Raw genomic sequence first — 26526 nt, forward strand, 5'->3', positions numbered from 1 at the left:
GCGAGTCGAGCCCCGCGGCCCCGGGCCGGTGCCCGCAGCTCAGGCGGCGGCCCAGCGGCGCGTGTACGCCTGTATGGCCATCTGGAAGTGCTCGGCCGTGTTCTGCTGCGGCCGCAGCAGGATGACGAAGGCCCGCGGCACGAAGTACCCGCCCAGCAGCGCCCCGAGCGTGCCCAGCGCCCCGAGCACCTTCGCCGCCGCCTCGGCCCGGCCGCGCAGCGCGCCCTGCGAGCAGAGCACGGCGGCCGAGAAGCCCAGGTGCAGCAGCAGGCTCACCGTCAGGCCCTTGGCCTCGTTGTAGCCGGCGGGCAGGTCCGTGCCCGCGTAGCTGAGCGCGAAGCAGCCCACGCTGAGCAGCACCGTGTAGGCGGTGGCTGCGCCGGCCGCGGCGCTCTGGGCGCACTCCAGCATCACCCGGTCGGGCTGCGCGCCGTAGTCCCGGAGCGGCACCGAGGGGCCGGTGACCTCGGCGGCCAAGCACAGCATGGCCTGTGCCGCCGTGCTGCCGGCCACGAACAGCAGCGGGCCCTGGCGCCGCAGCCAGGCCTCGTAGAGCGCTGGGCAGCGCGCGTTCAGCTTGAAGATGCAGAGGATCTGGAAGGAGCGGGTCGCCACGCACGAGAGGAACACGGTGAAGCTGACGGCAAAGAGTGGCACCCGCAGCAGGCACGTCAGCCGTGTGGGCTCCCCGAAGTAGCAGAAGAGGCTGCTGCAGGTGCAGGCCAGGGACCCCAGCATGACGAAGCACATGTTCCCGCCCGCAGACTTGACCACGGGTGTGGAGGCATTGAGGGCAAAGAGGATAGCCAGTGCCACCATGAGCAGCATGAGGAGCACAGCCAGGGTCAGCAGCACCCAGGAGAGGGGCTCGGACCAGGACAGGAACTCGACAGTACGGATGAAACAGGCCTCGCTCCCTGCCGGGGCCCACTCGTCCAACCTGCAGTGCTGGCAGCCGTAGGGGTCTGCAGAGGACATGGGCACCTTGCATACCTTGGACCCGGTAAGAGCTCTGCCACAGCCCAGCCTGCAGCCCCCCAGGCTCTGCCCACCTCTCATGTTCTGCTCATTCCCACAGGCACTCCCAGGCCTTGGGGAGCAGAGGGGGCTCTTTTTCCAAAAGACCCCCCCCCCCCCCCAGAGTTCCACCCATGGAATTCCCCGAAGTCCGTGGCTTTGGCTGAGGTGTGGGGCCCGCAGGACCTTGGCTGGGTTAGGCTCAGGGCTGTGGGTGAGAGGGGGCCCATGCATCCAGCAATAACCTGGGAAGAGTCTGCAGCAGCCCCCTTGAATGGGACAGGACCTCACTCCCGTTGTTCTCAGAGCTGCCCCTCCCCACCCCGTAGCCCAAGAGCGGGCTGAGGGTGCCAGGGAACCAGCTGCCAGGAAGAGGGTTGTCATTGTGGCTGGTTACTCTGAGGCAGGAGACTGCTGCTGTCTGTCCCAGGCAGGGCACATTTCCATATGCCAGCTGCTGGTGACCGCATGGTGCGGAAGCCCCAGGTGCCATCTGGGGCACAAAGGCAACCACTGCATCGAATTTCCCTGGCAGAGGATGTGGTGCAGGGAACAGCTGCTGGGCCGGACATGCCTGTCCCCTGGCCACAGGAGAAGGGGCTCTGTTTGCCCAGGTGGGCTCACTTGTGGGCAACACTCCCTGGAAAGTGCAGGACGTGGGCTTTGCATACCCACCGGTGAGCAAATCGGAGCCAGACGACTGCCATCAGGTCAGCTCAGGCTTTACTGACCACAGGAGAGAAGAGGCTGGGAACGGGGAGAAGGGAGCAGGAGGCAGGATGCAGGCAGGCAAGGAAGGGGTGGGAGCAGCCCCCAGGGTGTACTAACCTGATCTGTTCAGGAAGGTTCCCAACGGACAGGCCGTACAGCTAAAGCAGCACCGGTGGCGGGTCTGCTGCAGCCGCCACTCCCCCGGCTCACAGGCCTTGGAGCACACCGAGGTGGGAGCCTGCCAGGAGTGCAGACAGGGTCAGCCTGTGAGCAGGGTGGGTAGCACCACACCTTGGGCCCAGCAGCACTCTGGCACCCCCCACACCACCTCTGTCCACCCTCAGTTTTACCCTGCTATGAGGAAATGCCCCATAAGAGCTGGCATTGGGACACAGCCAGCTCAGTAGTGAGGAATAAATAAGACCTGGGTGCAGAACAAGTACCTGGCTATCTTTTGTGTGCCACAGGACTTTGCCTGGGTCGATGCTCAGCCTGTCAGGGTTGACATGGAAGGTTCCTATCACATCAGAAGCCCAGCTTGAGCCACTCCAGTTCCACATGACGATGTCGTAGCCTTTACAAATATCCCCGCTGGTGTCAAAAGAGACTCGGCTCTTGTACAGGGTGAAGTTTACCTGCCTGATCTGTTGTAGGAGCTGTAAAACAAAAGAGTAAGAGAGGAGCCCTTCCAATGGTGAGACCCCTGCCATTGGGAGGGAGATGTGCTGGAGGATCCCTCCTCTGTGCTACCTCTGCTCTCCAGACGCCCATCATCTGCAAGAAGTCTCATCCAGGTCTCTGTGAGGCCTGAGCACAATGGGAAAATCCTTCCCTGTGGGAAAGGATCCTTATATTGCTCTTACCTGCCAGGGATAGATGGTGCCTTTGCTGCAAGCCCCCGAGGCACAGCCCAGCAGGTTGTGGAGGCCATGGGCCACGGCGTACACGGCCGAGTACACGTTGAAGGAGGCTTGAGCGTCGAACACGTTGGGGGCAGCAGTGAGTGAGCGGCAGCTGGTGTAGTGCTGGGTGCAGCTCCCCCCGGATTCCCCGCCTGCCTCTGCAGTGCCGGCACACTTGGCCGCAGCACCTTCCTCCACCATCTTCCAACTTTCAAAGCGTTCCAGCATCACAGACTCTGGCTTTTCAACTGTCATCCCAATCACCGTGCCAATGGTCTGGATGCCAGGCACCTGCCAGATGATTTGAGACAACAGCCAGTCTTCAGAGCCCACCCACACCATGCCTGTGATGTTCCTCTGGACCACCACCTCGAAGAATGGGCGGGCGCTTCGGCTGTTGGAGAAGACGATGGTGACATTGACCTTGGCGTCTGTGAGGAGTCGGACCATGTTGTGGAGCTCAGGGTTGCTGGTGTCTGAGTTGATAGGAATGGTGCCTCGGTAGGCCACGCACACGTCACTTGTGGTCAGCAACTTCTGCAGGGCATCCAGGCCACCCCTACCATAGGTGTTGTCGCTGCCCAGCAGCGCCACCCAGGTCCAGCCAAAGTGCTGCAGCAGCAGGAAAATAGCTTTCACCTGCTGCCTGTCACTGGGGATGGTGCGCAGGAACGACGGGTACAGCCGCTTCAGGCTCAGCGTCTCCACAGAGGCTTCATAGCTGATCTGTAAAGTGAGCCAGGAGAAAGGGGGAGGCACTGCCCCAGGCAGTGGCATCCCTGAGAGCTAATGGCACGGGCAGCCTGTGCTGGGGAGACTCAGAGCTGGCCAGGCAGTGGAGCCAGCACCGAGTGTGCCGTGGCAGGAAAAAACTGTGATGGACGGTGAGCCAACTGTGATTCCTGCCTGCCCCCAGATAGGGGCTGGGAAGGGACCCCAGCCAGCCCACACAGAGGGGCTGCGTTTCCAGCTCTAGCAGCCTCCTCAGCTCTGAGTCCACCCTCTCTCAAACCCTCAATGCTCAGGATCCCTATTCTTCATCAGCTGCAGGAGCTGCACTTACCTCTGGTACGAGGAAGATGCCAAGGATGGCAGCTGTGGTGAGGGCCAGCTGTGTGCTGTCGGGGCCGATGACAGCAACAGCCTGGGGCTCATAGTGTTGTAAGGTGGGGAGCAGCTGGACATCCTGCCTGCCTTTGCGGATGAGGGCACTCAGGGTGGCGTGGAGGTTTGCGGGCTCAGAGCAGGTGTCGTGGATGTCGTAGCCCAGAGTGACGTTCGGAAGCAGTGTGCTGGAGTTGTTGATCTCCTCTATGGTGAATCGCAGGGCCTGGGACAGGCAGTAACCGTGGCTCTTGAAGACGGCATTGCTGCGGAACCAAGAGTGGTTATTAGGGAGGACAGACCGCGGCTGGGGGAGCGGGCGGCGCGGGCACTCACTCATCGCAGCCGCGAGCTAGCGGGCTGGCGTCGGTGCGGGGCCCGGCGCTGTGCAGCGGGAACAGCCCGGCCAGGCGGTAATCGCCGGGGAGGGAGAGGGTCGCGGCGGCGGCGGCGGCGGCCGCGCACAGGCAGAGGCGGAGCGGGGCGGGCGGCAGCATGGCAAGGCAAGGCGGCGCCGGCCGGCCGGCTCTTAAGGGGGCGGCGGCGGCAGGCGGGGCTTGGCACCGGGCGGGCGGTGCCGGCCGAGGGGCGGCCCCGGGAGGCGGAGGAGGCTCAGCGGCCATGCCTGCGCGGCGCAGCCGCCCGCGCCGGGCCCTGGCCCGCAACCCGGCCCGCGGGGCCCGGGCGGAGACGGCCTGGCGGGAGTTCGCCGCCTCCTTCGCCCGCGCCGGGATGGTACCGCCGGCCGAGCCGGGGCTGGCGGCCGTGGAGGCGGCGGAGGGCACGGCCGTGCTGCTGCTGGCGCCGCGGCAGGTGAGGAGCGCCCGCGCCGCGCCGGCCCCCCCGCGCCCCGCACCGCCTGACCGCCCGTTCTGTCCCCGCAGGCGCTGACCTTCACCGGCAAGTGCCGCCTGCGCTGCCTGTACGGCGCCGTCCGCCTGCTGGGCTTCGCCGTGGCCTCGCACCACCCGGGCCTGCCGGTGTTCTCGCCGGCCACGCACTGCGCGCTCAGCCTGGAGGCGCTGCCCGGCGCGCGCCCGCCCGCCGCCCTCCGCCAGCTGCGCGCGGCCGCCCGCGCCGCCATGCGCGCGCACCGCGTCCGCCGTCGTGAGTGCGGGACCGGGCGGGCGGGCGCCATTTTGCGGGCGGCGCGGTGCGGGAAGCGGCCATTTTGTGCGCGGGGCGTTGCGGGGCGTTGCGGGGCAGGCGGGCTGAGAGCTCGGGGTGATGGCGGCGCTCGCCCGTTGCAGAGGCGCGGGTGAAGGTGATGGCGCGGTTCTCGTCCGATTGCGCCGTGGTGCTGCTGGAGCACCTGGACACGCCGGTGACGCGGTTCCTGCTGAGCCACCCGCCGCTGTCGCGGCTCTTCGAGCCCCAGGTGAGACCCCGCGGGCGGAGCGGTGCCCGCGGTGCCCTGCCCCGCCCGTGCAGAGCCAGCGGCCGCCGCCCCTGGCGCCGTTCGGCGCTGTGGCCTCGCGCACCGCGCTGAGCGCTCGCCCTCTCGCCTAGAAAAAGGAGGAATCCAGCTTCACGCCGGAGGACGCGGTCCTGGCGTCCGTGGGCATCGTGAAGTGCAGCCCCGACCGCGGGCTGCTGGTGTCGGAGAGCACGTACCTGGCACTGGAGGAACTTATCCAGGCCTGCTGTGGTGAGTGCAGGCACTTGGCCAGGTTGGGGCCTTGGTAGCCTGAAGAAAAGGAAGTTCGTGAGGCTTTTCATGAGTTAAAATTAGAGAGTGTGCCCTGCCTGGCACACTCTGATCTAGGGTTGTGTTTTTCTCTAAAGAGCAGGACGCTCGAGCTCAGCATCACCTGGGCTGGGTCAGAGTGATGCCGGCATTTGTCTGGTTCACACCGTGCTTGTCTTTCCAGCGGAAGATGAAGGTATCCCTGTGGTGCTGGTATGTGGCCCAAAAAACACTGGAAAATCGACATTCAACAGATACCTAATTAACCTGTTACTGAATCGGTGAGTCTTTCCATGTTCTGCAAGCTTTTAAGTGCTGCATGGGATTTAAGAGAAGGAAAAATGTGTCTGACAGGACTCTCAGAAGAGCCGTCAGGCCTGGAGGGTGGATAGCTTTTAAACACAAAGTGGTAGACATATACATGGGTTCTCTCCCTGCAGCCTTCCTGCAGTCGAGTACATGGAGTGTGACATAGGCCAGCCAGAATTCACACCGCCCGGGTGCGTGTCCCTGAGCAGCGTCACGGAGCCCGTGCTGGGTACGTGTTCCGCTGCTCCTGCGGTTATCAGAGACCTGTTCCGTTTCTGAAACAAGCAGGGTGTTCTGGGCAGAGGCTGCTTGAGGGGAAGCTGCTGCCACAGATGTCAGAGGTTCCTAGAGAGAATAAACCAACAGCTGTTCGAGTCTTGTAGGGACATCTAAGCTCCCTAAGTAACATGGAGCCATTCTCCTGCTCCTTTTGTCTCTTTTTAAAAGAGATGATGTTGTTTACAGGTGGTAGAGCAGGCTGAGGCATGTCAAAGGGGAAGTTCAGCCTTTCGGGTTTGAAAAGTCTCTTTAGGACTTTGGGAGGGGTGGCATGTGGGTACTACAGAAACGGGAGTATTTTGGTTTGACTCGATGAAGGCACTAGAGGCTCAGTGCTGTCTTTGCCAGGTCCCCCCTTCACTCACCAGCAGACGCCCCGTAAGATGGTGTATTATGGCCAGACCAGCTGTGAGCAAGACACGGAGAGGTACCTTGATGTCATGAAGTACGTGTTCAGCTGCTACAAGAAGGAAGTGCCTCTAATTATCAACACCATGGGCTGGGTGAAAGGTAAATGGGATCAATCCTTCTCTCAAAGAGGGGTGGGAGGGAGGTAGTGAGGGTGGTGGTGCAGCACCACGCAGAACCAGAACCTGCAGCGTGCCTGCCCTGAGCTAGCGCTGCTGTGTGACCTGTTGAAGTAGCAGCAACAATTGTGTGTTCTCTGTGCTCTTGAAGGCGAGGGGCTGCTGCTGCTCATCGATATCATCCGGCTGCTGTCGCCCAGCCACGTTGTTCAGATGGACGTGTGCGACTGGAAGGCAATGGCCCCGCTCACCCCTGAGCACGTCCACCTCCAGGCCGGGCTGCACACCAAGGGCAAGCAGCAGCCTAAGTGTAAGCAGCTGGATGTGGGTGCTGCAGAGAGCTGGAAGTGCTCCGAAGGGGAGGATGCGTCAGTTCCACAGTACAAGTTGCTCTATGTCCATCCAGAATTCCCTCGGGCAGGAGTGGCAGGTGAAGCGTAAGTAGAACATTAAGTGCTGTGTGGAATTTGTGGGCTGAACAAAACCACACGTTGTCTTTGACTTAGAACTGTTCTTACAGGCGAGTGCACAGCGGCATCCTGCGTGACATGTCCATCCTGGGATACCTGGGGCACCTGCAGTACCCGGACATCGGGGCGGTGCTCCCGCTGCACAGCCTGGTGCCGTATCAGGTAAAGGAGCCTTATGGGAAGGCTTGGATATGGTGCAGAAAGCCTGGTTCACAGCGGGGGGCAGTTCTGCTCCTACTGCAGATGTTTCTCAGAAGAGGAATAAACACTGTAATCTGCAAACAGATAAGAACTGTATTCAGGGTGTCTAGAAGTGAAGCTTCTGTTGAGGTGCTGGTGTGGCACGGGTGTGCAGGTGGCACGTGTGTTCTCTGTGTGCTGGGTGTGCAGATGGCACATGTGTTATGTGTGTTCTGTCTGTGCAGAAGCTGCTGTGTGTGCCCTGCCCATGGGTGTGGGATGGGAGCATGCAGGGTCTGTGTACTCAGGGTCTTACCTCTGAATTCAAACTCAGCTCATGTGGAACCAGTGGCAGTTTTCTTCCTCTTTTCACCCCCCCCAGGTACCTTTCAGTGCTGTCGCGCTTAGGGTTATTCACACAGATGTTGCTCCCACCAACATCATGTATGCAGTGAACGCCAGCTGGGTTGGGCTCTGCTGCATTCCGGATGAAGTCAGGTGCCAGACCGACGGGCCGGTCCTGCTGACACAGACACCAGTCTGCGACTGCCTGGGCTTTGGTGAGCACACTGGAGCTGTGCTCTCACCTGCTGTGTTTAGGCAGACGGGTTGCAGAGTGGCAGAATTGCCTATTCTCCCGAAAACAGCTGCAGAAGTGGGATGAGATACAGGAGTAGTGGTGTGTTGTCTGCTGTTGGAAGCTGTGCTGTAAGTCTTCTGGCTTTGGTTAATGTGTGGTAACAGCTGTGAGGAATGTCACTGCACGGCACTGCTCAGAGCTTCTCAGAACTCCCCAGTTGACTCTCTGGGTTCACATTTGCAGAAGCAGAATTCTGGATGGCTTATGTAAAATTCCTGTAGTTGCTTAAGTTTCCTTCTACGACTTGATTTAATGTTCCAGTTCGGATTTGGAGTTTGGTTCTCGAGTGTCTGTGGGGATGTGCCGATGAGCAGGGATACCTGATGACCGAGCTTTGCATATGTTCTTTTGTTCAGGAATTGTTCGAGGAGTTGATATGGAGAAGAAGCTTTACCATATCCTGACACCGGTGCCTCCAGAGAACCTGAGACTAGTGAATTGTCTCCTCCTTGGGAACATTGCTATCCCTAACTGCGTGCTTGTGGGCCAGGTAGGAGCCCGTGGGAGGGGTGGGAGCTGGCTGAGCTTTGGTTGGCTGGCAAGTTTTCCAGTTTCTTATTCCTGAGGCGAATGCATGCTGGGAGATGCCTGGGCATCAGCAGATGGTTATCACTTTAGGAGATTGTCCTTAAGCACAGAAACCTCAAGAGAACAGAATGTTCCACTCGTGTTTTAGATGCCAGAGCGGGGTTTGGTGATCACTGAGTCTTTAACACCATCAGTTCTGTCAGCCCGGGGAGGGAAGTGCTTCCCCCTCTGCTGAAGCTACAGGCTCCTAAAGTTGTTTCTGGTTTTATTTTTCTGTTTTTCAGCAAGGAATTGAGGGAGAGATCCCGTATGTCACGTCCGATTACAACTACAGCATCCTGGGCGCTGGGAAGCTGAGGAAAAAGAAGCATTTCAAGAGGAAGGATTTCACCTTCGAGTGTGATTACACCTGAATCCTCGGAGCCCTTGGGCCAAGTGTTGTTTGTGTGGACTGGGTAGAGAGCCCGGTGTGGTCACAGGAGCCCTGGGTGCTGCAGAGGCCCTGGGCAGGTGGCCGGGTAGATTCCACAGCAGGTCTGGCTTTAATAATGTTTTGTATGTTCGGTTTGTATTTCAGCGTTTTGTAATAAATATCTACGGAAAGCAGGGGGTTGGTCTGGATTTTGTCCCTGGCCGTGGCTGACACAGATGGAGGCAGCTGCTGTCACACCCAACTCTGCCTTGAGTCAGGAGTTGTTCTCGTTGCCTGTCCGGCCCTCAGGGAGCTCTGGGTGTCAGTGATCCCCAGGGGCCTGAGCAGAACTTCCCGGTCCTGTAGTTTGGCGAAGGGCTCACCCTGGGGTTCTGGCCCTGTGCCTGGCCCGCAGCTCTTGTTGTCCTGCTGGTCAAGGAGGGATGAAGAAAGGAGCACATTGTGGAATCTCTGTCCCCCGGGGTGGTGAAGATGGAGCCGTTCAGCTCTGCACCATCACAGCCCACCCTGGCTCTGCTGGGGCGCTGCTTCCTCCCACCCTGCACTGGCCTGGCCCCGTATCCCAGTGCTGCAGTGTGAGCTCAGTGCCCTGAGTGTGGTCTGGGAACAGCTCAGGCTGACTCCAATGTGTCCCCAACTCTAACAGACTGTTCTCCAGATCAAAGTTGAAACAGGATGGGACTGGGGAGTATCACATGGAGCACCAGGGCATGTGGCCTTGCCTGACCCCACCTGCTCTACCCCACTGGGACATAAGAGAAACTTTATTTTTTCTTCCCAACCCTTTGTCAATCAGCAGTTTCCTCCTGAGGGAAGCTGGAGGGTGGCAGGAGCCACAAAGAGGTAAGCATCTCGGGTCAAGTTGAAGACATGTTTGGGAAAACAGCTTCTGAATGGGTAATACCAGCATATCGTGCATTTATTGCATCCATGTCTGCAAAAGTAACCTGGCTTCTAACTGGCTCCTGCCACTGAGGTGAGGTTCTGCCCCAGCCTGGACCAGGGAACAATCTGGCCCTGGTGTGTGCAGCCCCCTGAGCCCAGTGCCTGTTCAGAGCCCACGGACCAGGTCTCCTGCAGAGGAAGGAGGGATGTGGTGCATCACTTGGGACTGGAGCTTTTTGGCTGGTGGCTGCTGTGGATGTGAGTAATCTGCAAAATTGCTTTTATCTGGTTTGTGAAGAGATTTCCTAGAACACTAGAAACAAACAGCTGTAAACAAACTGGGATGAGTGGCAGGGAGGGGACTGAGCTGGAGAGGAGCTGTGAGGGGCTGTGCAGTGTTGCTGCCTTGTAAAGAGTTAAACTTAATCCAGGCCTAATTATCCCCATCTGGTTGGGTCTGGCAGCAAAGGAAGGACTTGGCTGGCATTGTGGCCTGAACAGTGGCTAAAATAAATAAAGGGGGCTGTGGTGCAGCCAGGGAGAACATCCCAGGCAGGGTGAGAGGGGAGTTCAAGTCACAGGGAAGTGGGTGGAAAAAGCTTCAGGAAAGGTGAGATAGGCAAAGGGCATGTGAGAAATGCCCAGTGCTGAACCCCCCCCCATAGCTGAGCATCACCCTTAGTGCTGTCACCAGCCTCCAGCATCCACCTCACCTGGCTGCAGGCGAAATTGGCATTTGTTACATTTGCAGCAGCAATTTCTGTTGAAATTTCTGGCAAGGGGTGACCAGAAGCAGCAAAACTCTGGGGAGCACATGGTGCCTCCGGGAGAAGTTTCTGTGATGAGTAGGGGGGCTGGGATTTGATCATCCTGCATAGTGCTGTGCTTTTTCCCTGTTTTAGGAAGTTTTACGTGGGGTAGGACAAAGGTACCAACTTTGCTGCCTTTGAGGGTTTTAAGCCCTAGCTGGTGCTTTCTTGTTTGCTTGGATTTAGCAGGAGGAAAATCCCCCTGAAGACCCCTGGCTTTCTCTGGACAGGCTGGGGGCCCCTGCGAGCCCATGGGTACAGGGATGCAACCGGGGCTCAGGGCAGCACATTCCTGCCCCCTCAAAAGCCGTCTGGATGGCAGAGCCGCCGAATAGCCCCCCTCTTCATGCTGATTCTTTCCATCACAAGCACGTCTTGTCTCCGTGGCCGAATGTCTTCCATAGACGGCGGAAAGTGAAATTTGTGCAATGTCTGTAGGAGGCTGAAGAAAGGCCCTTTGTGCGCCCCCCGCGCGGGCGCTGGGCAGCCTCCAGCAGCACCCTCGGCCGCCCTGCAGCTCCCGCCGCTGGCATCAATGCACCGCTTGTCCGGAGACCGGGACCCACTCTTAAAGCCAGAGCCAGTCTTCCCCGGTTAGTCCCACTGGCGGCCCCACTGGGGCGGGCACGGCTCTGGGGGGCCCTCCGGCCGTGACCCCAGGATGTTTCTGTACTGGAAGAAGAGGGGTGCCTACGAGCTGGAGGCTTTGCCGGCCGGGCTGGCGGGGCTGGAGTACGAGGCAGTGGAGCGGTTTTCCTGGAGCTCTGGCCTGGACATCAGCGAGGAGCTCGGGGGTAGGTGGCTGGGGGGGATTCGAGCAGCCAGGGCTGCACAGGGCTGTGGTTGGCCAAAGTCTCCAGCTGTGGCAAAGAGGGTGAGGGGCTGGGAGAAGCTCTCGCTGGAGCAGGGGTGCCACAGGGATGCCGTGGGAATGCTGCAGGTGCAGCTGGGGAGCACTCAGCAAACTACCCCATGCCCCCGGCAGCGCTCCCCCCGGCCCAGGCAGGGTTTGAAGCAGCCGGCTGCCGCCGTGCGCTCGGCTGCGAGGATGATCCGGTTTCAGACTTGTTTTCCGTCGCCGGGAGCGCCGGGCGTGATAGCACAGCCGGCAGCAGCGGAGGAGGTGACCGGGGGAGGGGGGACAGGAGCTGATGGGGACAGGATCCCTCCTCCGGCCCCCGAGGTGGCTGGTGGGGACCCGGACACCCTCCTGCCTCTGCCAGAAAGCGGGGGGCCCTGCGAAGAGCTCCCAGCCCGCGTGCCCGAGGCCCCGGTGCGCGTGTGACCCGCGGGCAGGGTCAGCGCCTGGGAACGGCCACGCGGCTCTGGCCGTGCCGGCGGCTCCGGCGCGGGGCTGGTCCCTGGCACCGCCGGCCCCTGCGGGCGGCCTCTAGGTTTTTGGTGAGTTTGGAAAACTTTCCCTCGGGTGCATGAAAGAATTTCTTATTTGCTTCCGTTATTATTCCCGATAGGTCAAGTGAAACGGCAGCGGCGGGGGGCGGGGGCCAGCCCAGCCCGGGAGCGCTGCGGGGCGGCCGCGCAGACAGAGCCGTCATTGTGCTCCTGCTGCGGGGGCAGAGCCCGGCTCGGCTCCCGGCTCCTGCTCCCGGCTCCTGCTCCCGGCTCCTGCTCCCGGCCCGGCTCCCGGGCGGCGACGGACCCAGCCCTGCCCGGCTGCTTCCGCGCCGTCATCCAGCAGAGCCCGTGGTGCCACGGCAGCCCCGGGATCACTCCCAGATGGGAGCTGGAGCAACCAGTTGCTTCCCTCTCTCCAGACAGAAGTAGCAGCTTTTTCGGTGCTGCCTCAAAAGGCATTTTAACCTGCAGACTGAGTCTAACCCTGGTCTTGGCCATGGCCCTCTCGGGCTGGCATGGATGCTGTTTTTGTTGGCAGGAAGGATGCGGGAGAGGGGAATGGCGTGGCAGGGAAGCCCCTGTGCTGCTGGGCTGGTACAGCCGTGGCACCTGGCTTCTCCACATCCCCGGCATGGGCTCCCTCCCCAGCAGGCAGCTTCCCAGCCGTGCATCCCTGCCCGCAGTGGGGCTGTCCTGCCAGAGGGTGTCCGTAGTGCTCGTCTGCCACAAGCAGTCCGTTATTTTTAAACTATTAGATGCGACACATAACAAAAGCCTTCAAAATAGGATTTGTCCCTAAGGCCGATTTAACTGTCAAAGCTTAAAGTGGCTACTAAGCCCCGTTGGGAACTGACAGCGGCAGATTTAGTGTTCCTGCTGCAGCCCCAGGCCGTGCCAGCCCCAAGGGAGCTGGGGCAGGTCTGTGTCCTCATCCTGTGCCTTGGGGTGCCGGGCAAGAGGTGCTGGATTCTGTCTCTGTGGAGCACACAGTGCCTTCCCTCAGCGGGGATGCAGCGCTGGCTCTTGGGCATAGGGCTTCATCCTTCTGCATAGGCTGTGGGACAGGTGGGGGTGGGCAGGAGTGGGCAAGACCAGCTTCAGCTGAGCCTGAGTGCTTTGCCAAGCTCTTAAACACAGGGTTTGTGTTTGTGGGGGTCTCCGCATGGCCCCAGGGGGTGGCTCTCATGGCACCCAGGCACTGATCCTCTCTTTCCACAGACGAGCCGTGCCCAGCAGAAGAGACAGTGCTGCGCTGCCAGAATCCCAACTGCGCCGGTGAGAGGAGGGCAGCCAAGGTGGGTCCTGCAGGGTGGGGGCAGCACCGGCAGCTGCCTCCTGGCGTCGGTCTCATGGGTGAGAAGGGGCAGTGGATGGCTCTGCCCAACCTGCCGGTCCCTGAAGGACCCCTGCCCTGGTTGGCAGCCCCTGGCGTGCCGTGTGCCCCAGCCTGTGCTGGGTGTGCATTCCTTGCTGGTGTCACGGTCCGGCCGGCATTTAATGGCACGGCGGCGATTTGCCCATTTCCCCAAGCTGGCGTGACTGGACCTAATATGCCCCAGCCCATCTGCTCCCCTGCTCACTAATGTGAGTCAAGGGTGGATTTAGTGTCTGTTCTCTCCCACTGCCTGTGCAGGGCTGGGCCGGACCCACACCCTCCCAAGCGAATCCCAGGGGTTTCTGTGTGGGGCTGCAGGCAGTGTCTCTGGGGTAGCAGGCAGGACGGGTGCGCCAAGGGTGTGCCACAGCGCTCTGTTTGCATGCTGGGGTGGCAGGGCCAGTGCTGCTGGGGCACACGTGGCACTGAGCTGTGGTTGCCCAGTGGTGCAGCTGGGACTGCTGGGATCAACCCACTGAGGCCACCCTGCCACTGTCACCAGAGACCCCTGACAGCGCCTGGCAGGTAGTGGGGGTTTGGTGGGTGGGCTGGTCAGTCTGGGGGCTTGTTCTGCTGTGGCAGGGTGCTGGATCTTGATCCCCCTCTCTTTGTGAGGTGCTTGCTGAGGGGCGGCGAAGCTGTCGTGTGCTGGGACCGTGGCAGGGCTTGGACCAGGAGCTGATCCCTGGGGTGGGCAGAGAGGCTTGGCCATCCTGCCTGGCCCCTCCTGGGGGGTTGAGCCCAGGGATAAGCTGCTGGCACAGAGTGGATGAGGAGTATTGAGTACCTGTGGAGCAGCTACCAAGGGTCCCAGGGGAGCCCACTGAGTGAGCACCAGCTGTGGCCATGCTCTCGCATGCAGGTGTCATGATGGCCACAGTGGTGTGAGGCACATGGTGGCAGAGGAGGAGGGTTGGGGGCACAGGGTGTCCTGGAGCTGTCTTGTTGCCTGGGATAGGGCACTGGTGGGTACCGTGGCAGTGGCTGCTGCAGAGGGGCCGATGGCCCCTTGGAGAGCACGCGTGTGGTGGGAGCACGTCAGCTCTGACCTCAGCAGCACTGGGAGGAAGGAGGGCAGGAAGTGGGGGCGGCTGGAGCTGCACGGGTGCTTCCTCCCCGCAGCAGCACAGTGCACTACAGGCAAGCCTGGGCAGGGCTGGCTCCTCCCAGCAGCCCCTTGCAACCCTCTGCATGCAGAGTGGCGATGGGGGTCCCACACGGGGATGGGGGTGTGTCAGTGGTGCAGCAGGGCTTGCTGGCAGCGGCTGGTGGCACTACAATCCCTTGGAGCGGGGCCAGCTGGAGCCCCCAGTGAGATGGGCGCTGGCCGGAGGTCACAGGCCATGCACTGTGCTGGGGGCCCAGCCGGGGGTTTAAAAATAACCCGCTGTGAATGCCCGGTGGGGCTGGGGCCACGGCCGTGGCCACACACAATGGGAGGAAACGCGCCGGCTTCGAGCATTGTTTGGCCGCAGACGCTCGCTTCCTCCGTCCTGCTGTGGGGACACGGCTCTCATCAGCACAAAGGGGCTCTGGGGTGCCAGGGCGGTCTCCCAAGCCACTGGTGAGGTGTGAGTGCCATGGGCACAGGTGGCTGTCCCCCAGCTCCCTGTCCAAGCCTCAGCATGTGCAGCTGTCTCAGGGTCTCTGCTCTTAGCAGTGGAGCAAGGAGGGGAATCCATGGTGCAGAAGGCCCTGTCATCACCATGTCCTGCAGAACCCACTGTCTCGTGCCTGTGTCCCGCTCATGCTGCTTTCCTCGTGCCCGCTCTGGCCTCAGCATTCCCCGTGAGCAGTGTGCCAGCAGCAGTTGGGGATGGGAGAGGGGACCCAGCTGCTCATGGTGCTGCCCATCCCTCCTGCCAGCATGCCATAGCTGGTGGCCCCAGGCAGGTGCTGCCTGACAAACACATGTCCCTGCAGGAATGCCACCACGTGGAGTGCCGGCAGCTGAGCCGCAGCGGCCCCCTCAGCCTGTGTGAAGTGTGTGACGGCCGCCTCCATGGCGCCATGCACTTCGATGGCCACATCCGCTTCGACCTGCCCCCTCAAGGTGAGCCGGGCCGAGCTGCTCCCACAGCCCCACGGCAGGGGTGCAGCGCAGGGGTGGGAGTGATGGAATGCACTTGGGGCTGGTACAACACACAGGTGGGAGTGGGATGCAGTGGGAGCCAGCACGGGGTTGGGGAGGTGTCACAGCCCAGCTCGATGTCCATTTGCAGGCTCCATCCTGGCCCGCAACATGTCAACGCGCTCGTGCCCCCCACGCACCAGCCCTGCCTCCGATGTGGAGGAGGAAGAGGAAGGTCCAGCAGAGAGCAGAGGGTGAGCCCCCGGCCTTGTATGTCCCCTGTGTGGCCCCAGCCCACAGTGTCCCCGTAACTCTGCCCTTCCTGTGCCCACAGGGAACGCAGGAGCTCGGCACTGAAGCTGCCTAAAAAGAAGGCTTGGCGCAGGCACACAGATGTAAGGCACCAGCCCCTCTCCCCGGGGCACTTGGCAGGGCAGCAGCATGGCCCTGGTGGGTGGGAGGGAGAGACCCCTGGGTGAGCGGCTGCTGCCTCCCCCCAGGACCCCAGCAAGGAGTGCTTCACCCTGAAGTTCGACCTTAACGTCGACATCGAGGCAGAGATTGTGCCGGCTGTGAAGAAGAAGTCACTGGGGTGAGTTTGCTGGGGACAGGTACGGGGACAATGTGGGGACTGATGCAGAGACGGAGGTGGGGCTCGTGTCCTGCAGGGAGGTGCTGCTACCGGTGTTCGAGAGGAAGGCGATCGAGCTGGGCAAGGTGGACATCTACCTGGACCAGTCCCACACGCCACTGTCCCTGCAGTTCGAGGCATTCCGCTTCGGGGGGCACTACCTGCGGGTGAAAGGTGCGGTGGGGGCCTGGCAGAAGGCTCAGCTGCCTCAGGGCTCCCAGACACTGACAACCTGATGCTCCCACAGCCAAGCCTGGGGATGAGTTGAAGGTGGAGCAGGCAGTGCGGGACGCCAGGTCGGCCAGCCTGCCCATCCTGCACCCTGGCAGCACCGCTGCAGTCCTCGGGCCAGTCCTGGAGCCACTGCCAGGATGCCGAGAGGGCACCGACAGCCTGGTGAGTGCCAGTGCCAGCTCTGGGAAGGAGGAATTGGGGAGGGGATGGTAGGGTGTGTGATCCCCCTGTAGCCGTTCTTTGTGGGAAGATGGGTCATGAGACAGCAACATGGTGTCTTCTTGATGGCCTCACGGGGTGTGGCTGAAGATCCTGCTGGAGTCCCCAAGAGCCACTTTGCCTCCTGACTGTGCTGTGCTGGCTATGCTGTGCTGGCTGTGCCACAGTAGCATAGCGGCTCAAGCAGTGGCACCAGCCCTGTGGCTGTGCCAGGTACAGGATGCCACCAAAGCTAAGGCAAATAGGAACCTTGGGGGCCCCAGCAGTGGCTGCCACTTGGTGCCACCTTGGCCCTGGGATTCGCCCTGGCCCCAGGACTCGCCCTTGGCTGCTGGCCCTCCTGTCCACAGTGCCTGGCAGCTGCTGAGCACAGCTCAGTCCTGCCCCATGGACCCTGTCCCCAGATAAGGCGTGGGGCTGGGCTGGGCACAACTCCTGTGGGAGGAGAGTGTTGGGCCCGTGGGGAGCAGCTCTGCAGGGGCTGGTCAGGGAGACACAGTGCTCACTTTTGTGCCAGCAGGCCCTGAGGGTGGCAAGCTGGCTGTGTGGCCGGGGCTGGTGGCCACCCGTGTCCAGCACTATGATGCCTGGCTGCGGGACCGGCACAGTCCTGACAGGGCAGGGGGGCCAGTGGGCAACCAGCCCCCCCTGCAGGGCTCTCAGTCCCGACCGCCTTCCTGGGGGCAGGCGGGTGCTGAGCTGCACCAGGGCGATAGGGCTGGCGGCGGCCGGGGCACCTGGGGACGTGGCAGCGCAGTGAGTAAGGGGGACAGTGCCTGTGGCGGCTTTTCCTGCCTGGGTCCGGGGACGTGGCAGGGTGTGGGGCTGTGCTGGCGGTGGTGGCAGCACCGTGCCACTTCCCAGGGCTCGGTGGCAGGCAGGGAGCCCCGGCCCTGCTGCCCTTTGTGCCACGGTAAGGAGATGGCAGCGGCCACGTTCCGGCACAGCCCAGAGACGCGGGGAGCAGCCGGTGCAGCGGTGCCCGGGGTGGAGGGAGCCACTTGGCTGTGACCCAGCTCTTGCGACCGGCTGGGGGGCTTTGATCTCCGCCGGTGAATTGTTCAGCTCTGGTAGCTTATCTGCGAGGAGGGAAATTAGGTTTTCGGCTCTGGCCCCACCTCCTTTTGTTTCGGAGGAGCCCGGCCACAGCCTGCCCGGCCCCGGCTGTGCCGTCGGAGCCGGGAGCACGGCTGGACAGGCGGCTTGGCTGGGTCTGTGCCCCTCGGGATGTCGTGAGCCCCCGTGCTGCTGGGGCCGCTTGCCCATGGCCGGCTGGGCTCGGCCAGGCAGCACCCGGGGTCCTGCACCCCCGGGGCCCTGCACCCCCGGGATGCAGGTAGGCAGGTCAGTGCGGGCAGGGGAGCGTGGCCGCAGGACGCACTGCCCAGGGCTGCCGTCTGGGTGTCTGTCCCACGGTGCTCGAGGTCAGCCCTGCTGGAGAGTCACGCTGTGCCACGCCACTGTCCCCATCCCAGTGCCATGGCCAGGCTGCCGAGCGCTGACCCCGGGGGCACTGACTGTCCCTGCTGCAGGCTCTTAGCCGGCGGAGGAAGAACATGATGGAATTCCTGGGGGACACCAGCATTCCCAGCCCTGAGCTGGCTCTGCACATCGGCAGCTCCCTGCCCACCAATGGCACCGACACCTGGAAGAACCGCGCTGCCAGCCGCTTCAGTGGCTTCTTCGGCTCTGGCACCAGCGTGGGCTCCTTCGGGCGGGTAGGTTGGACACAGGCATGGCGAGGGGGCACGGGAGCTGCCTGCGGCTGTGCTGGGGAGCTGGGATGGGTCCCCTGGGGCTCGAGCCCCCTAGTTCCACAGGTGGGGCAAAGGGGTCTGTGGCACATGCCCACTGGCCTCTGCCCAGCTGCTCTGCCCCCTGCTTCAGGAGACTGAGAAGCTGGAGCAGCTGGCAAACAGGCTGCACGCCTACGGCACCTTCGGGCTGCCCAAGCTGCCGCCCCAGCTCCGCTTTGACCGCGACTCCTGGGAGGAGGATGGGGATGAGGCTGGGCTGGCACTGGAGGACAGCTGGCAGCAGATCATCCAGGGAGCAGAGGTAGGGCTAGGGGCTGGGAGGCCATGGGGGCTCTGCTCAGCCCTGGCACGGTGCTGACGCTCAGCCTGGCAGGCCCTGTCACGCCGGCAGTGCCACCAGCAGGAAGCCATCTGGGAGCTGCTGCACACCGAGGCCACCTACATCCGCAAGCTCAAAGTCATTACCGATGTGAGTGCTGGTGGACGCTGCGCCGTGCTGGGGCCAGGGGCCACGGCTGCAGCCCGCCAGCTCCCTGCTCTCTCCCCACAGCTCTTCCTCTGCTGCCTGCTGAACCTGCAGGAGTCAGGGCTGCTCTGTGAGGTGAGCAGAGAGGCTTGTGGGGGCCAGGGGTGTTGGGGATGGCTCCTCAGCCTGGCAGTGCTGCAAGATGCGGGTGCCATCCCCCAGCACTGCCCACCTCACCTCCACAGGTGGATGTTGAGCGTCTCTTCAGCAACATTGGGGAGATCATCCGGCTGCACTGCGAGCTGTGGCGCAGCATCATGGCCCCGGTACTGGCCAAGGCACGACGGACTGGGGCACTGCTTGACCCCATTGACTTCCTCAATGGCTTCAAGACGGTGAGTGGGGACCCCAGGCCATTGTGGAGGGCAATGCCATGCTGTGCCCCATGGTAACCCCTCTGCGCCTCCCAGTTCGGGTCCCTCTTCAAGCCCTACGTGCGGTACTGCATGGAGGAGGAGGGATGCATGGAGTACATGCGGGCACTGCTGCGGGACAGCGAGCTCTTCCGCACCTATGTGACGGTAAGGGGAGAGTGGGTACCGGGGCTGGGACCGGGGCAGTACTGGCACTGACACCTGCATGCCACAGTGGGCCGAAAAGCACGAGCAGTGCAGCCGTCTGAAGTTGAGCGACATGCTGGTGAAGCCCCACCAACGCCTCACCAAGTACCCACTGCTCCTCAAGTCCGTGCTGAAGAAGACAGATGACCCACGTGCCCGTGACGCCATTACCACCATGGTAAGGGTACGGGAGTGGGGGGCAACAGGGTTGGTCCCCCCAGCCCCTCAAACCCACTGCCAACCCCTCCACAGATTGGCTCTGTGGAGCGTTTCATCAATGACGTCAACTCACGGATGCGCCAGCGGCAAGAGCGGCAGCGCCTGGCCACCATCCTCAGCCGCATCGACACCTACGAGGTGGTGGAGGGCAGCACAGATGAGGTGGACAAGGTAGGCTGGGCATGGGGGAGCTGCTGTCCTCTGCCATGTCATGCCATGCCACGCTATGCCACTCAATACCACTCTCTGCCGCACTGCACTACCAACCCTATGTCACTTCATGCCAAGCCACCCCATGCTATATCATGCCATGCCACCCTATGCCATGCCATCCCATGCACCCCATGCTGATGCTGGTGGCTCCCGGCAGCTACTGAAGGAATTCCTGCGGCTGGACCTGACAGCCCCCATCCCCGGCACCTCCCCAGAGGACACCCGGCAGCTCCTCCTTGAGGGCAGCCTGCGCATGCGGGAAGGTAAAGACAGCAAGGTGAGGACTGCAGGGGACGAGGGGGCCTTGGCTGCGGCCCCTGCCCACCTGCCTTCACTCACTGTGCCAACCAGCAACCACGGCCCCACTCTCACTCCCAGATGGACGTCTACTGTTTCCTCTTCACCGACCTCTTCCTCATCACTAAGCCCCTAAAGAAGGCTGAGCGCACCAAGGTGGTCCGGCAGCCCTTGCTGGTGGACAAGGTTGTCTGCCGAGAGCTCAGGGACCCAGGTGAGCAGCACTAGGGGGAAGGGAGTCTGCAGAGGGGGTCCCTGATGTGGCTGACAGCCTCTGCCCACAGGCTCCTTCCTCCTCATCTACCTGAACGAGCTGGGGAGCGCTGTGGCTGCCTACACCTTCCAGGCCAGCGGGCAGTCTTTGTGCCGCAGCTGGGTCGAGGCGGTGCGCAATGCCCAGGTGAGGGGGCATGGGGCTGCGCAGGGGACCTGCAGGTGCCCTGTGCACAACCTGGTCCTCACTGATGCCTTCCCTTTCCCAGAACCTGCTGCAGCAGCTGCGGCAGCGCCGGTGCATGGAAGAGGAGGAGGAGGAGGAGGAGGACGGCGGGAGCGGCACCTCAGCTGCCAGTTCACCTACCATCCTGCGCCGCAGCAGTGCCAGCCCAGACTCACAGCAGTGGTAGGGAAGGGGAGGGGAGCCCTGCACACCCCTGGCCTGGCACAGCCCCCTCCTCACCCTCCTGCTCCTACAGCCCCTCTGACGGTTCCACTGAGACGCTCGCCATGGTGGCAGCAGACGGCGGTGATGAGCTCTCCTCTCCAGACTGGGACACAGGACCCTTCAGATCGACCTCAGACAGCTCCTCCGTTGGCACCAGCACCTCCATCAGCACTGGCACCTCTGCGGACACCTCCACCGAGACCCCCACCCAGGAACTGCCTGCAGGCGCTCTGCCTGTGCCCCTGCCCCATGGCATGGCCTCCCCGGCTGGCGGCTGCCGCTCGTCTTCCATCGACAGTGCCTACGGCACACTCTCACCTGCCTCACTGCGGGACTTCAGCCAGCAGCCAGATGGGGTGGCTGAGGAGGGGCGGGAGCCCTCCCTGGCCCCCCCAGCTCCACGGCCCCCCTCACCCCGGCTGCGCCGCCGCACCCCAGTGCAGCTCCTGCCCTGCCCAGCCAGGGTGCTGAAGTCCAAGTCAGAGGCCAGCCTGCCACAGCTCCTGTCCCCCACTTCCCCAGGCCCCTTAAGCCAGAGCCGCAGCCTCTCTGACCTCTCTGCTGGCTCCCCCCAGACTAACCAAGCCCCTGTGCCCCCAGCTGCCTCTGGCAGCAGTGGCAGCTCCACGTCCGAGCTCTCGGAGCCTGAGGAGCCAGTGAAGAGCCCAGTCTCCCTCCCAGGGGAGCTCAGGCGTGACCCCCCACCTCCTGCCCACCGGACCCTCTCAGACCCGCAGTCGGCACGGCACCGCAAGCTGACGCTGGCGCAGCTGTACCGGATCCACGCCACGCTGATGCTCAACTCCACGCTGACGGCCTCGTAAGCACATGCTGCCTGTTCCCAAGGGGTGCCCTTGCCCTCCTGGGGGCTCCCCAGGGGCTGGGTCCCAGCACTGAGGGCATCTCTCCCCACTCTGTGCCTTGCAGGGAAGTCTGAGAGCCGCCGGCATGGAAAGCACAGACGCGCAGATGCACCAAGGAGCTGCTCCTGCTTCTAACCATAGCGTAATGCCAGGGCTGGGCAGAGCGAGCACTGGGATGCCACGCTGGTGGGGACATGGATGGGGATGCAGACCAGTCCCCTGGGCGAGGACATGCTCTGGGCACGGCAGTGCGGGGCTGGACATGGCACGTGGCTTGTGCTGGACCCTTGTCCACAGAGACGAGAGTTGTTGGGCAGGGGGCCCTGGGGCCGTGGGGGGCTGTGGGGGGCTGTGGGGCAGCTCCTGTGGGCGACGAAGGGATGACAATGTCGGCAATGGTGAGTGGGGAAGATGCTGAGAGGGGTGCAGTGCCAGTGGCATGGTGCTGCAGGTGGTGCAGGGAGGAGGCTGGGGCTGGTGGCAGAAAGGGACGGTGCGGGGCTGGGGTGGGTTTGCCCTGTGTGGTGGCAGTAGGTGGCAGTGCCCAAGGCCAGAGTATGAGAGTTGTGGTGGGAGCCCCCCCATGCCAGGCTGCACTCCACGTCCCAGCTGAGCAATAAACCCAGCTGGTGCACGCTCGCGCCCGCCTCGCCTCTCCTTCAGCCATGGCAACTCCCGGGGCTGGGCAGCACCGGGGTGGGTGAGGCAAAGCTGAGGGAGTCCCTCGGGGGCAGGTGAAGAGGGGACTGGGGCCAGTTTCAGCCTCCTGTTCCAGGGCTCAGGATGGGGATGGAGCCCGGGGGTGAGGGTCAGTGCTGCTCCCTGCACGCTGTACATCCCCCCCCCCCAAACCTCCGCTACCCTGGGTTTGTGCCAGCGGGTGAGGGAGGGCGGCGGCGCTCCTGTCATGTGGTTTCATATCCCCTGGACTCATTTCCAAAAAAGCATTTCCTCCTGCTGTGGTTGGGTGTAAAAGCCTGTGTGGGGAGGGCTGGCGCTCACTCACCACGCGTCGCGTGCTGCTGGCGGTGGCCATGGGGTGCTGGGGCACCCTGCCTGAGCACTGAGCTGCCCTGACACCCAACCGCGCCCGCCACCCTGGTCCCCTCACTGCCCTGGCATGAACCAACCACATCGGCCACAAGGATGAAGTGTTGCTGCCCTGGGGTGGCTTGGGTGAGTGTGCCGGCATGCGGGTCCTGTGGAGCCCTGGCACCAGCTGTGGGGTGCCCCAGGGCCGTGGCTGAAATGGGTCTGGAGGAGGGAGGGAGGAAGGTGGAGTAACTCCAGTGCCAAACGTGCCAAACACGCTTGCCCCTCTGGCTAACATCTGGGACTGGTCTCTGCTGCACCGAAGCACCCGTGGTGTGGCTTGGCTACAGGGGCCACAGGCATGGCACAGCCACGAAGATCGCGGACACGGACACAATGCGGTCGTGGAGAGTGTGGGCTCAGTCACGGGGCAGCAGGTAGGGCAGTGCCACGAGGACCGGCTGTGCCGACAGCCCGCGGGATCGGGTCACGCTGCCGGCGGTGGGGCTGCCCTCGGGGCTGGGGAGTGGCTGTCCCGGCACTCGGATGAGGGGAGCAGAGGCCGCGCCGTGGGCGGGAGCAGCGCTGGCGGTGGAAAGCGGTGTCTGTGCCCACCCGCAGCCGGCCACAGGCGTGCCCGCCGCTGCTCCGCGCCCACCGCTCCCCTGCCCGCCGGGCACCTGCTCCCCGCGCCGGCCGGGGGCTGCAGGGGGGCTGCAGGGGGGCTGCAGGGGGGCTGCGGGCAGGGTGTGCTGACGGGGCCGTGCCTCGGCGCTGACTCAGACGTGCCGCTGGCAGCCGGGGCTGCGGCAGCCGCCCTGCTCTGCGGGCGGGCGGCCCAGCGCGGTTTCCAGTCTGCCGGTGGCGGCGGGTTTAGCAGAAAATGATTCAGCTGCAGTAATCGGGGCCATCACGGCTGGGAAATCCAGCCCCCAGCGAGGAATCCCCTGGTTCCCTGCCCACACTACCAGCGCCACGGCCCTCCCGGGTCCCTGCCCTGCCCGTGGAAGGGGTATCAGCGTGGGCACCTCCTCGCCGCCCCCCCGGGGCTGTCTGGGCAGAGGGGCTGCCCTGCGTGTAGCACCTGGCACCCCGCGGGGGAGCTGTGACCTACTTTGAGACGCGCACACAAGGCGTGATAGCATCGGGGAGAGCGTGAGCCAGGCACGGCTTCCTCTCGGGGCGGAAATCACCTCCTCTGCGAGGGAGATAAACCCCAGGAAAGTTTAAGCTGGCAGAGTTAACCCCCCCCGCGCCTGGCTGCCGACAACTCCCTGGACCTGCAATCCATGGCACCACCAGCAGCGCGCCCGACTCACTCGTCCCCATCCCTGGGGACACGGCAGGGCTCCTGTCGTCGCAGGTGGTCGAGCTTCCCGGCACCACTCCCCAACCAGCCTGGAAGCACCCTTTGCAGAGCGCACAGGGGCACCTGACAGCAGCCATCTGGGCACAGGTCGTGGTACAGTGGCCCCCACAGGGCCAGCAGGAAGTGGCTTGCTCTTGTAGGGCGGGAAAGGCAGTGCACAGGGGCTGCCACGGGGCATTCCCTGCCCTGAGGCAGCACACCCGCGCAGCTCAAGGGCACAGGGCCACCAATCCAGCCATTCTGCCCTGCACAGGCACTGGTGTCCACATGGTACTGGACCTGGCTCTGGCTCCAGTAGCCCATCATATGTGGCTGGGAGTGGAGCATGGTGTGAGGGCCATCACCCATGGGTCCACGGCTCCTGGGGCACCCTGGCTGCCCGCAGCCCTGCTCTCTCTTTGCCCACAGGTGATCCTGGCAGTGCTGGGGCTGGCAGCCAGCAAATCACAGCCCCCAGGGTGGCAGAACCACACCGTGCTGCGAGGACAGCGGGTCCTGGTGCAGCCACTCACCCGCCTGCGGAGACATGCCACCAGACACCCCTGCCCTGCTGGCATGAACTGGATCGAGCGTACTCACCAGTGCTGTCGCCAGTGTCCTGCAGGTGAGTGCTGCCTGGCCCGTGTGGCATGGCATGGCACACTGTGGCAACAGAAGGTGTGTTACCCTGTGTGACCATGCTTCCTGTCACTCTGCTGTCCCTGCAGGGACATACCTGCACAAGCCCTGCACAAGCCACAACGACAGGGTCTGCAATCCCTGTCCCATCGGGACCTTCCGCTCCCAGCCCAACACCTTGACAGAGTGCCAGGCTTGCTACGAGTGTGACCGACAAGGTGAGCTGGGATCACACCGTGCTGTGCTGTGCCATGCAGCGCAGTGCTGTGCCGCTCACTGCCTGCTTTCTGCAGCTTTCCAGAGTGTTCTGAGCAACTGCTCGGCCACCAGCAACGTTGCCTGTGGCTGTGAGCCCGGATACTTCCGTGACTGCCTCGACAAGAGCTGCAGCGAGTTCTCATGTCGGAAGTGCCAGCCCTGCACTGGGCGCCTCATCCAGCAGCCCTGTGAGTGCTGCCAGCCGCCCTGCGGCACGACCCGCTGGCTGTGCCACCTCTGGCTGTGCCACCCTCCCTCATGCCCACCCTCTCTCCAGGCTCAGAGACTCAGGACACACTCTGTGAGAGCAGCTGCAAGCCTGACTTCTACACCGAGGGCAACGAGTGCCGGCCGTGCCACATGTAAGCACTGACCCTCACTGTTGTCCCAGCTGGGGACAGGTGTGGGGCCTGTGGCATGGCACACCATGGTGCCCATGGCTCCCCTCTCCTTGCAGGAGCACCCTGGACACGTGCAGCAAAGAGTGCCAGCAAGTGTGTGGCAGCAGCAGCAGTGGCCAAGGTATGGGGGTGATGGAGCTGGGGGTAGTGGTGTGGGATCATCGTGCTGGATGGTTGATGAGAACACTCCTGCTGCTCCTTGCAGACTCAGGTCTGGAGTACATCCTGCTGGGACTCACCGGGCCCCTCTTCCTGGGTGCCCTTGCCATCTACCACAAGAGGAAGAGGCTCCGGCACGATGCCCTGGCACCTGGTCCCCTGCCCACAGCACAGGCAGGCACCTCCATGGCTGGGGCTGTGGCCGCACCATGGTGCCAGTTCAGTGTCCCAGGGTGGAACAGCCTGTGCTGGACCCAGCCGTGCTCCCCACAGGGGACAGATCGTGCCACTGTCATGGTGAGGCAGAGCCCCAAGCAGCAGGCCCTGCTGCGTGAGCAGCTCAGCGACGAGGAGGAGCCCTCTGCCCCACCGGAGCCCCGCAGTGCCCTGCTGCAGGGCAGCCAGCTCTATGCTGTCATCGACGCTGTGCCAGTACGGCGTTGGAAGGAGTTCATGCGGATGCTGGAGCTGCGGGAGGCGGAGATTGAGCTGGTAGAGCTGGAGGTGGCCCACATCCGTGACCAGCAGTATGAGATGCTGAAGCGCTGGTGCCAGCAGACCAGCGCCACGCTGGACCGTGTCTTTGCTGCGCTGGAGCGCATGGAGCTGGCCGGCTGCGCCGAGGCCCTGCGCCAGAGCCTGCCAGCGGGGCCCTAGCCCCCAGCGTCACCCCATGGCACAGGGAGGTCCTGGCACCTTCACATCTCACTGGGCACCTCTGCTGTGCCATACCCCTAAGTATTGTTACTTATGCCGTGTAGACATTTTATGTCACTTTTATGTCCCCTTCCTACCCACTGTCCCCCTCTATTTATGTCCCCCTGCTCCCAGGGCTAGGAGGGACCCCACGCCCCAGCAGGTCGGCTGCCTGGCCACTCGCAGGACGAGCGGGCACCGAGCCCACTGCAAACCCATGGGACAGTTCTCAAGGCTGCCCGCTGCCGGGCGTGCCTGTGCTCACCCCAATAAAGTGGCGTGTTTTCCATCGGCCGGCCCCCTCTCTTCCTCGCAGGACTGCACCAGCAAGGCACTGAGGCACTGCTGACCTCAGGGCCACCACTGGTGATGTGGCCACCACAGGTGACGGGCGATGCGTGTGCTGGCAGAGATGCAGGTGGTGTGGGTGATGGGGATGATTGTGGTGCTGTGGACGAGGGGGGCAGTGCAGTGGGCAAGCACAGTATTGGGGCAAGGGTGGTGTGGGCAGCCCCAGGAAGGCGAGG

The 26526-nt window shown here is 63.0% G+C and overlaps 4 protein-coding genes across 8 annotated transcripts; 3 read left to right on the forward strand and 1 right to left on the reverse strand.

Moving 5' to 3' along the window:
* Window positions 1-39: 39 nt before the first annotated feature.
* On the reverse strand, window positions 40-4619 carry TAS1R1 (taste 1 receptor member 1). The gene is made up of 6 exons (XM_064678297.1): window positions 4071-4619; window positions 3694-4000; window positions 2592-3356; window positions 2172-2384; window positions 1846-1966; window positions 40-965 (listed from the first exon to the last, which is right to left on the reverse strand). Exons 1-6 carry the CDS (start codon window positions 4355-4357, stop codon window positions 40-42), a joined length of 2619 nt encoding a protein of 872 aa, XP_064534367.1. The 5' UTR covers window positions 4358-4619.
* Window positions 905-8957, forward strand: NOL9 (nucleolar protein 9). Its single transcript, XM_064678300.1, has 12 exons — window positions 905-1003; window positions 4619-4841; window positions 4985-5112; window positions 5244-5382; window positions 5606-5702; window positions 5862-5959; window positions 6358-6519; window positions 6688-6973; window positions 7057-7168; window positions 7569-7746; window positions 8183-8316; window positions 8639-8957. Exons 1-12 carry the CDS (start codon window positions 977-979, stop codon window positions 8765-8767), a joined length of 1713 nt encoding a protein of 570 aa, XP_064534370.1. The 5' UTR covers window positions 905-976; the 3' UTR covers window positions 8768-8957.
* A 2097-nt stretch (window positions 8958-11054) lies between these two features.
* Window positions 11055-22104, forward strand: PLEKHG5 (pleckstrin homology and RhoGEF domain containing G5). Of its 4 annotated transcripts, none has more exons than XM_064678292.1 (22): window positions 11056-11275; window positions 13056-13132; window positions 15136-15265; window positions 15435-15537; window positions 15618-15678; window positions 15784-15875; window positions 15952-16088; window positions 16162-16310; window positions 17900-18085; window positions 18255-18425; window positions 18498-18593; window positions 18675-18725; window positions 18836-18985; window positions 19061-19171; window positions 19239-19388; window positions 19463-19600; window positions 19800-19919; window positions 19994-20153; window positions 20224-20339; window positions 20422-20561; window positions 20635-21423; window positions 21531-22104. In XM_064678292.1, the coding sequence occupies exons 1-22, from the start codon at window positions 11143-11145 to the stop codon at window positions 21538-21540; spliced, it is 3270 nt and encodes a 1089-aa protein (XP_064534362.1). In that variant the 5' UTR covers window positions 11056-11142; the 3' UTR covers window positions 21541-22104. The 4 variants fall into 4 exon arrangements, with proteins under 4 accessions (XP_064534363.1, XP_064534362.1, XP_064534365.1 ...); XM_064678295.1 differs by having other exon boundaries at window positions 11059-11275; window positions 20021-20153; XM_064678296.1 differs by lacking the exon at window positions 11056-11275 and adding an exon at window positions 11592-11882.
* A 131-nt stretch (window positions 22105-22235) lies between these two features.
* TNFRSF25 (TNF receptor superfamily member 25) lies at window positions 22236-26288 on the forward strand. Of its 2 annotated transcripts, XM_064678304.1 has the most exons (7): window positions 22236-22642; window positions 24276-24471; window positions 24575-24703; window positions 24779-24931; window positions 25021-25105; window positions 25201-25265; window positions 25350-26288. In XM_064678304.1, exons 1-7 carry the CDS (start codon window positions 22613-22615, stop codon window positions 25958-25960), a joined length of 1269 nt encoding a protein of 422 aa, XP_064534374.1. In that variant the 5' UTR covers window positions 22236-22612; the 3' UTR covers window positions 25961-26288. The 2 variants fall into 2 exon arrangements, with proteins under 2 accessions (XP_064534374.1, XP_064534373.1); XM_064678303.1 differs by having other exon boundaries at window positions 22236-24471.
* The last annotated feature ends 238 nt before the right edge of the window (window positions 26289-26526 follow it).

Source organism: Pseudopipra pipra, chromosome 22 (assembly GCF_036250125.1).
Source record: "Pseudopipra pipra isolate bDixPip1 chromosome 22, bDixPip1.hap1, whole genome shotgun sequence".
Taxonomy (NCBI): domain Eukaryota; kingdom Metazoa; phylum Chordata; class Aves; order Passeriformes; family Pipridae; genus Pseudopipra; species Pseudopipra pipra.

What these genes read in the sequence shown, in the direction of transcription:
- NOL9 (XM_064678300.1), top strand. Translation starts at nt 977, where the DNA reads ATGGGCACCTTGCATACCTTGGACCCG. An exon ending in CCTTGCATACCTTGGACCCG is followed by an intron (nt 1,004 to 4,618) that starts GTAAGAGCTCTG and finishes CTGTCCCCGCAG; the next exon opens with GCGCTGACCTTCACCGGCAA. An exon ending in CACCATGGGCTGGGTGAAAG is followed by an intron (nt 6,520 to 6,687) that starts GTAAATGGGATC and finishes GTGCTCTTGAAG; the next exon opens with GCGAGGGGCTGCTGCTGCTC.
- TAS1R1 (XM_064678297.1), bottom strand. Translation starts at nt 4,357, where the DNA reads ATGGCCGCTGAGCCTCCTCCGCCTCCCGGGGCCGCCCCTCGGCCGGCA. An exon ending in GCATCTTCCTCGTACCAGAG is followed by an intron (nt 3,357 to 3,693) that starts GTAAGTGCAGCT and finishes CTCACTTTACAG; the next exon opens with ATCAGCTATGAAGCCTCTGT. An exon ending in GGCACACAAAAGATAGCCAG is followed by an intron (nt 1,967 to 2,171) that starts GTACTTGTTCTG and finishes CACTCCTGGCAG; the next exon opens with GCTCCCACCTCGGTGTGCTC.
- PLEKHG5 (XM_064678292.1), top strand. Translation starts at nt 11,143, where the DNA reads ATGTTTCTGTACTGGAAGAAGAGGGGTGCCTACGAGCTGGAGGCTTTG. An exon ending in GTGAGAGGAGGGCAGCCAAG is followed by an intron (nt 13,133 to 15,135) that starts GTGGGTCCTGCA and finishes ATGTCCCTGCAG; the next exon opens with GAATGCCACCACGTGGAGTG. An exon ending in GCACTACCTGCGGGTGAAAG is followed by an intron (nt 16,089 to 16,161) that starts GTGCGGTGGGGG and finishes ATGCTCCCACAG; the next exon opens with CCAAGCCTGGGGATGAGTTG.
- TNFRSF25 (XM_064678303.1), top strand. Translation starts at nt 24,135, where the DNA reads ATGGTACTGGACCTGGCTCTGGCTCCAGTAGCCCATCATATGTGGCTG. An exon ending in CTACGAGTGTGACCGACAAG is followed by an intron (nt 24,704 to 24,778) that starts GTGAGCTGGGAT and finishes TGCTTTCTGCAG; the next exon opens with CTTTCCAGAGTGTTCTGAGC. An exon ending in GCGCCTCATCCAGCAGCCCT is followed by an intron (nt 24,932 to 25,020) that starts GTGAGTGCTGCC and finishes CCCTCTCTCCAG; the next exon opens with GCTCAGAGACTCAGGACACA.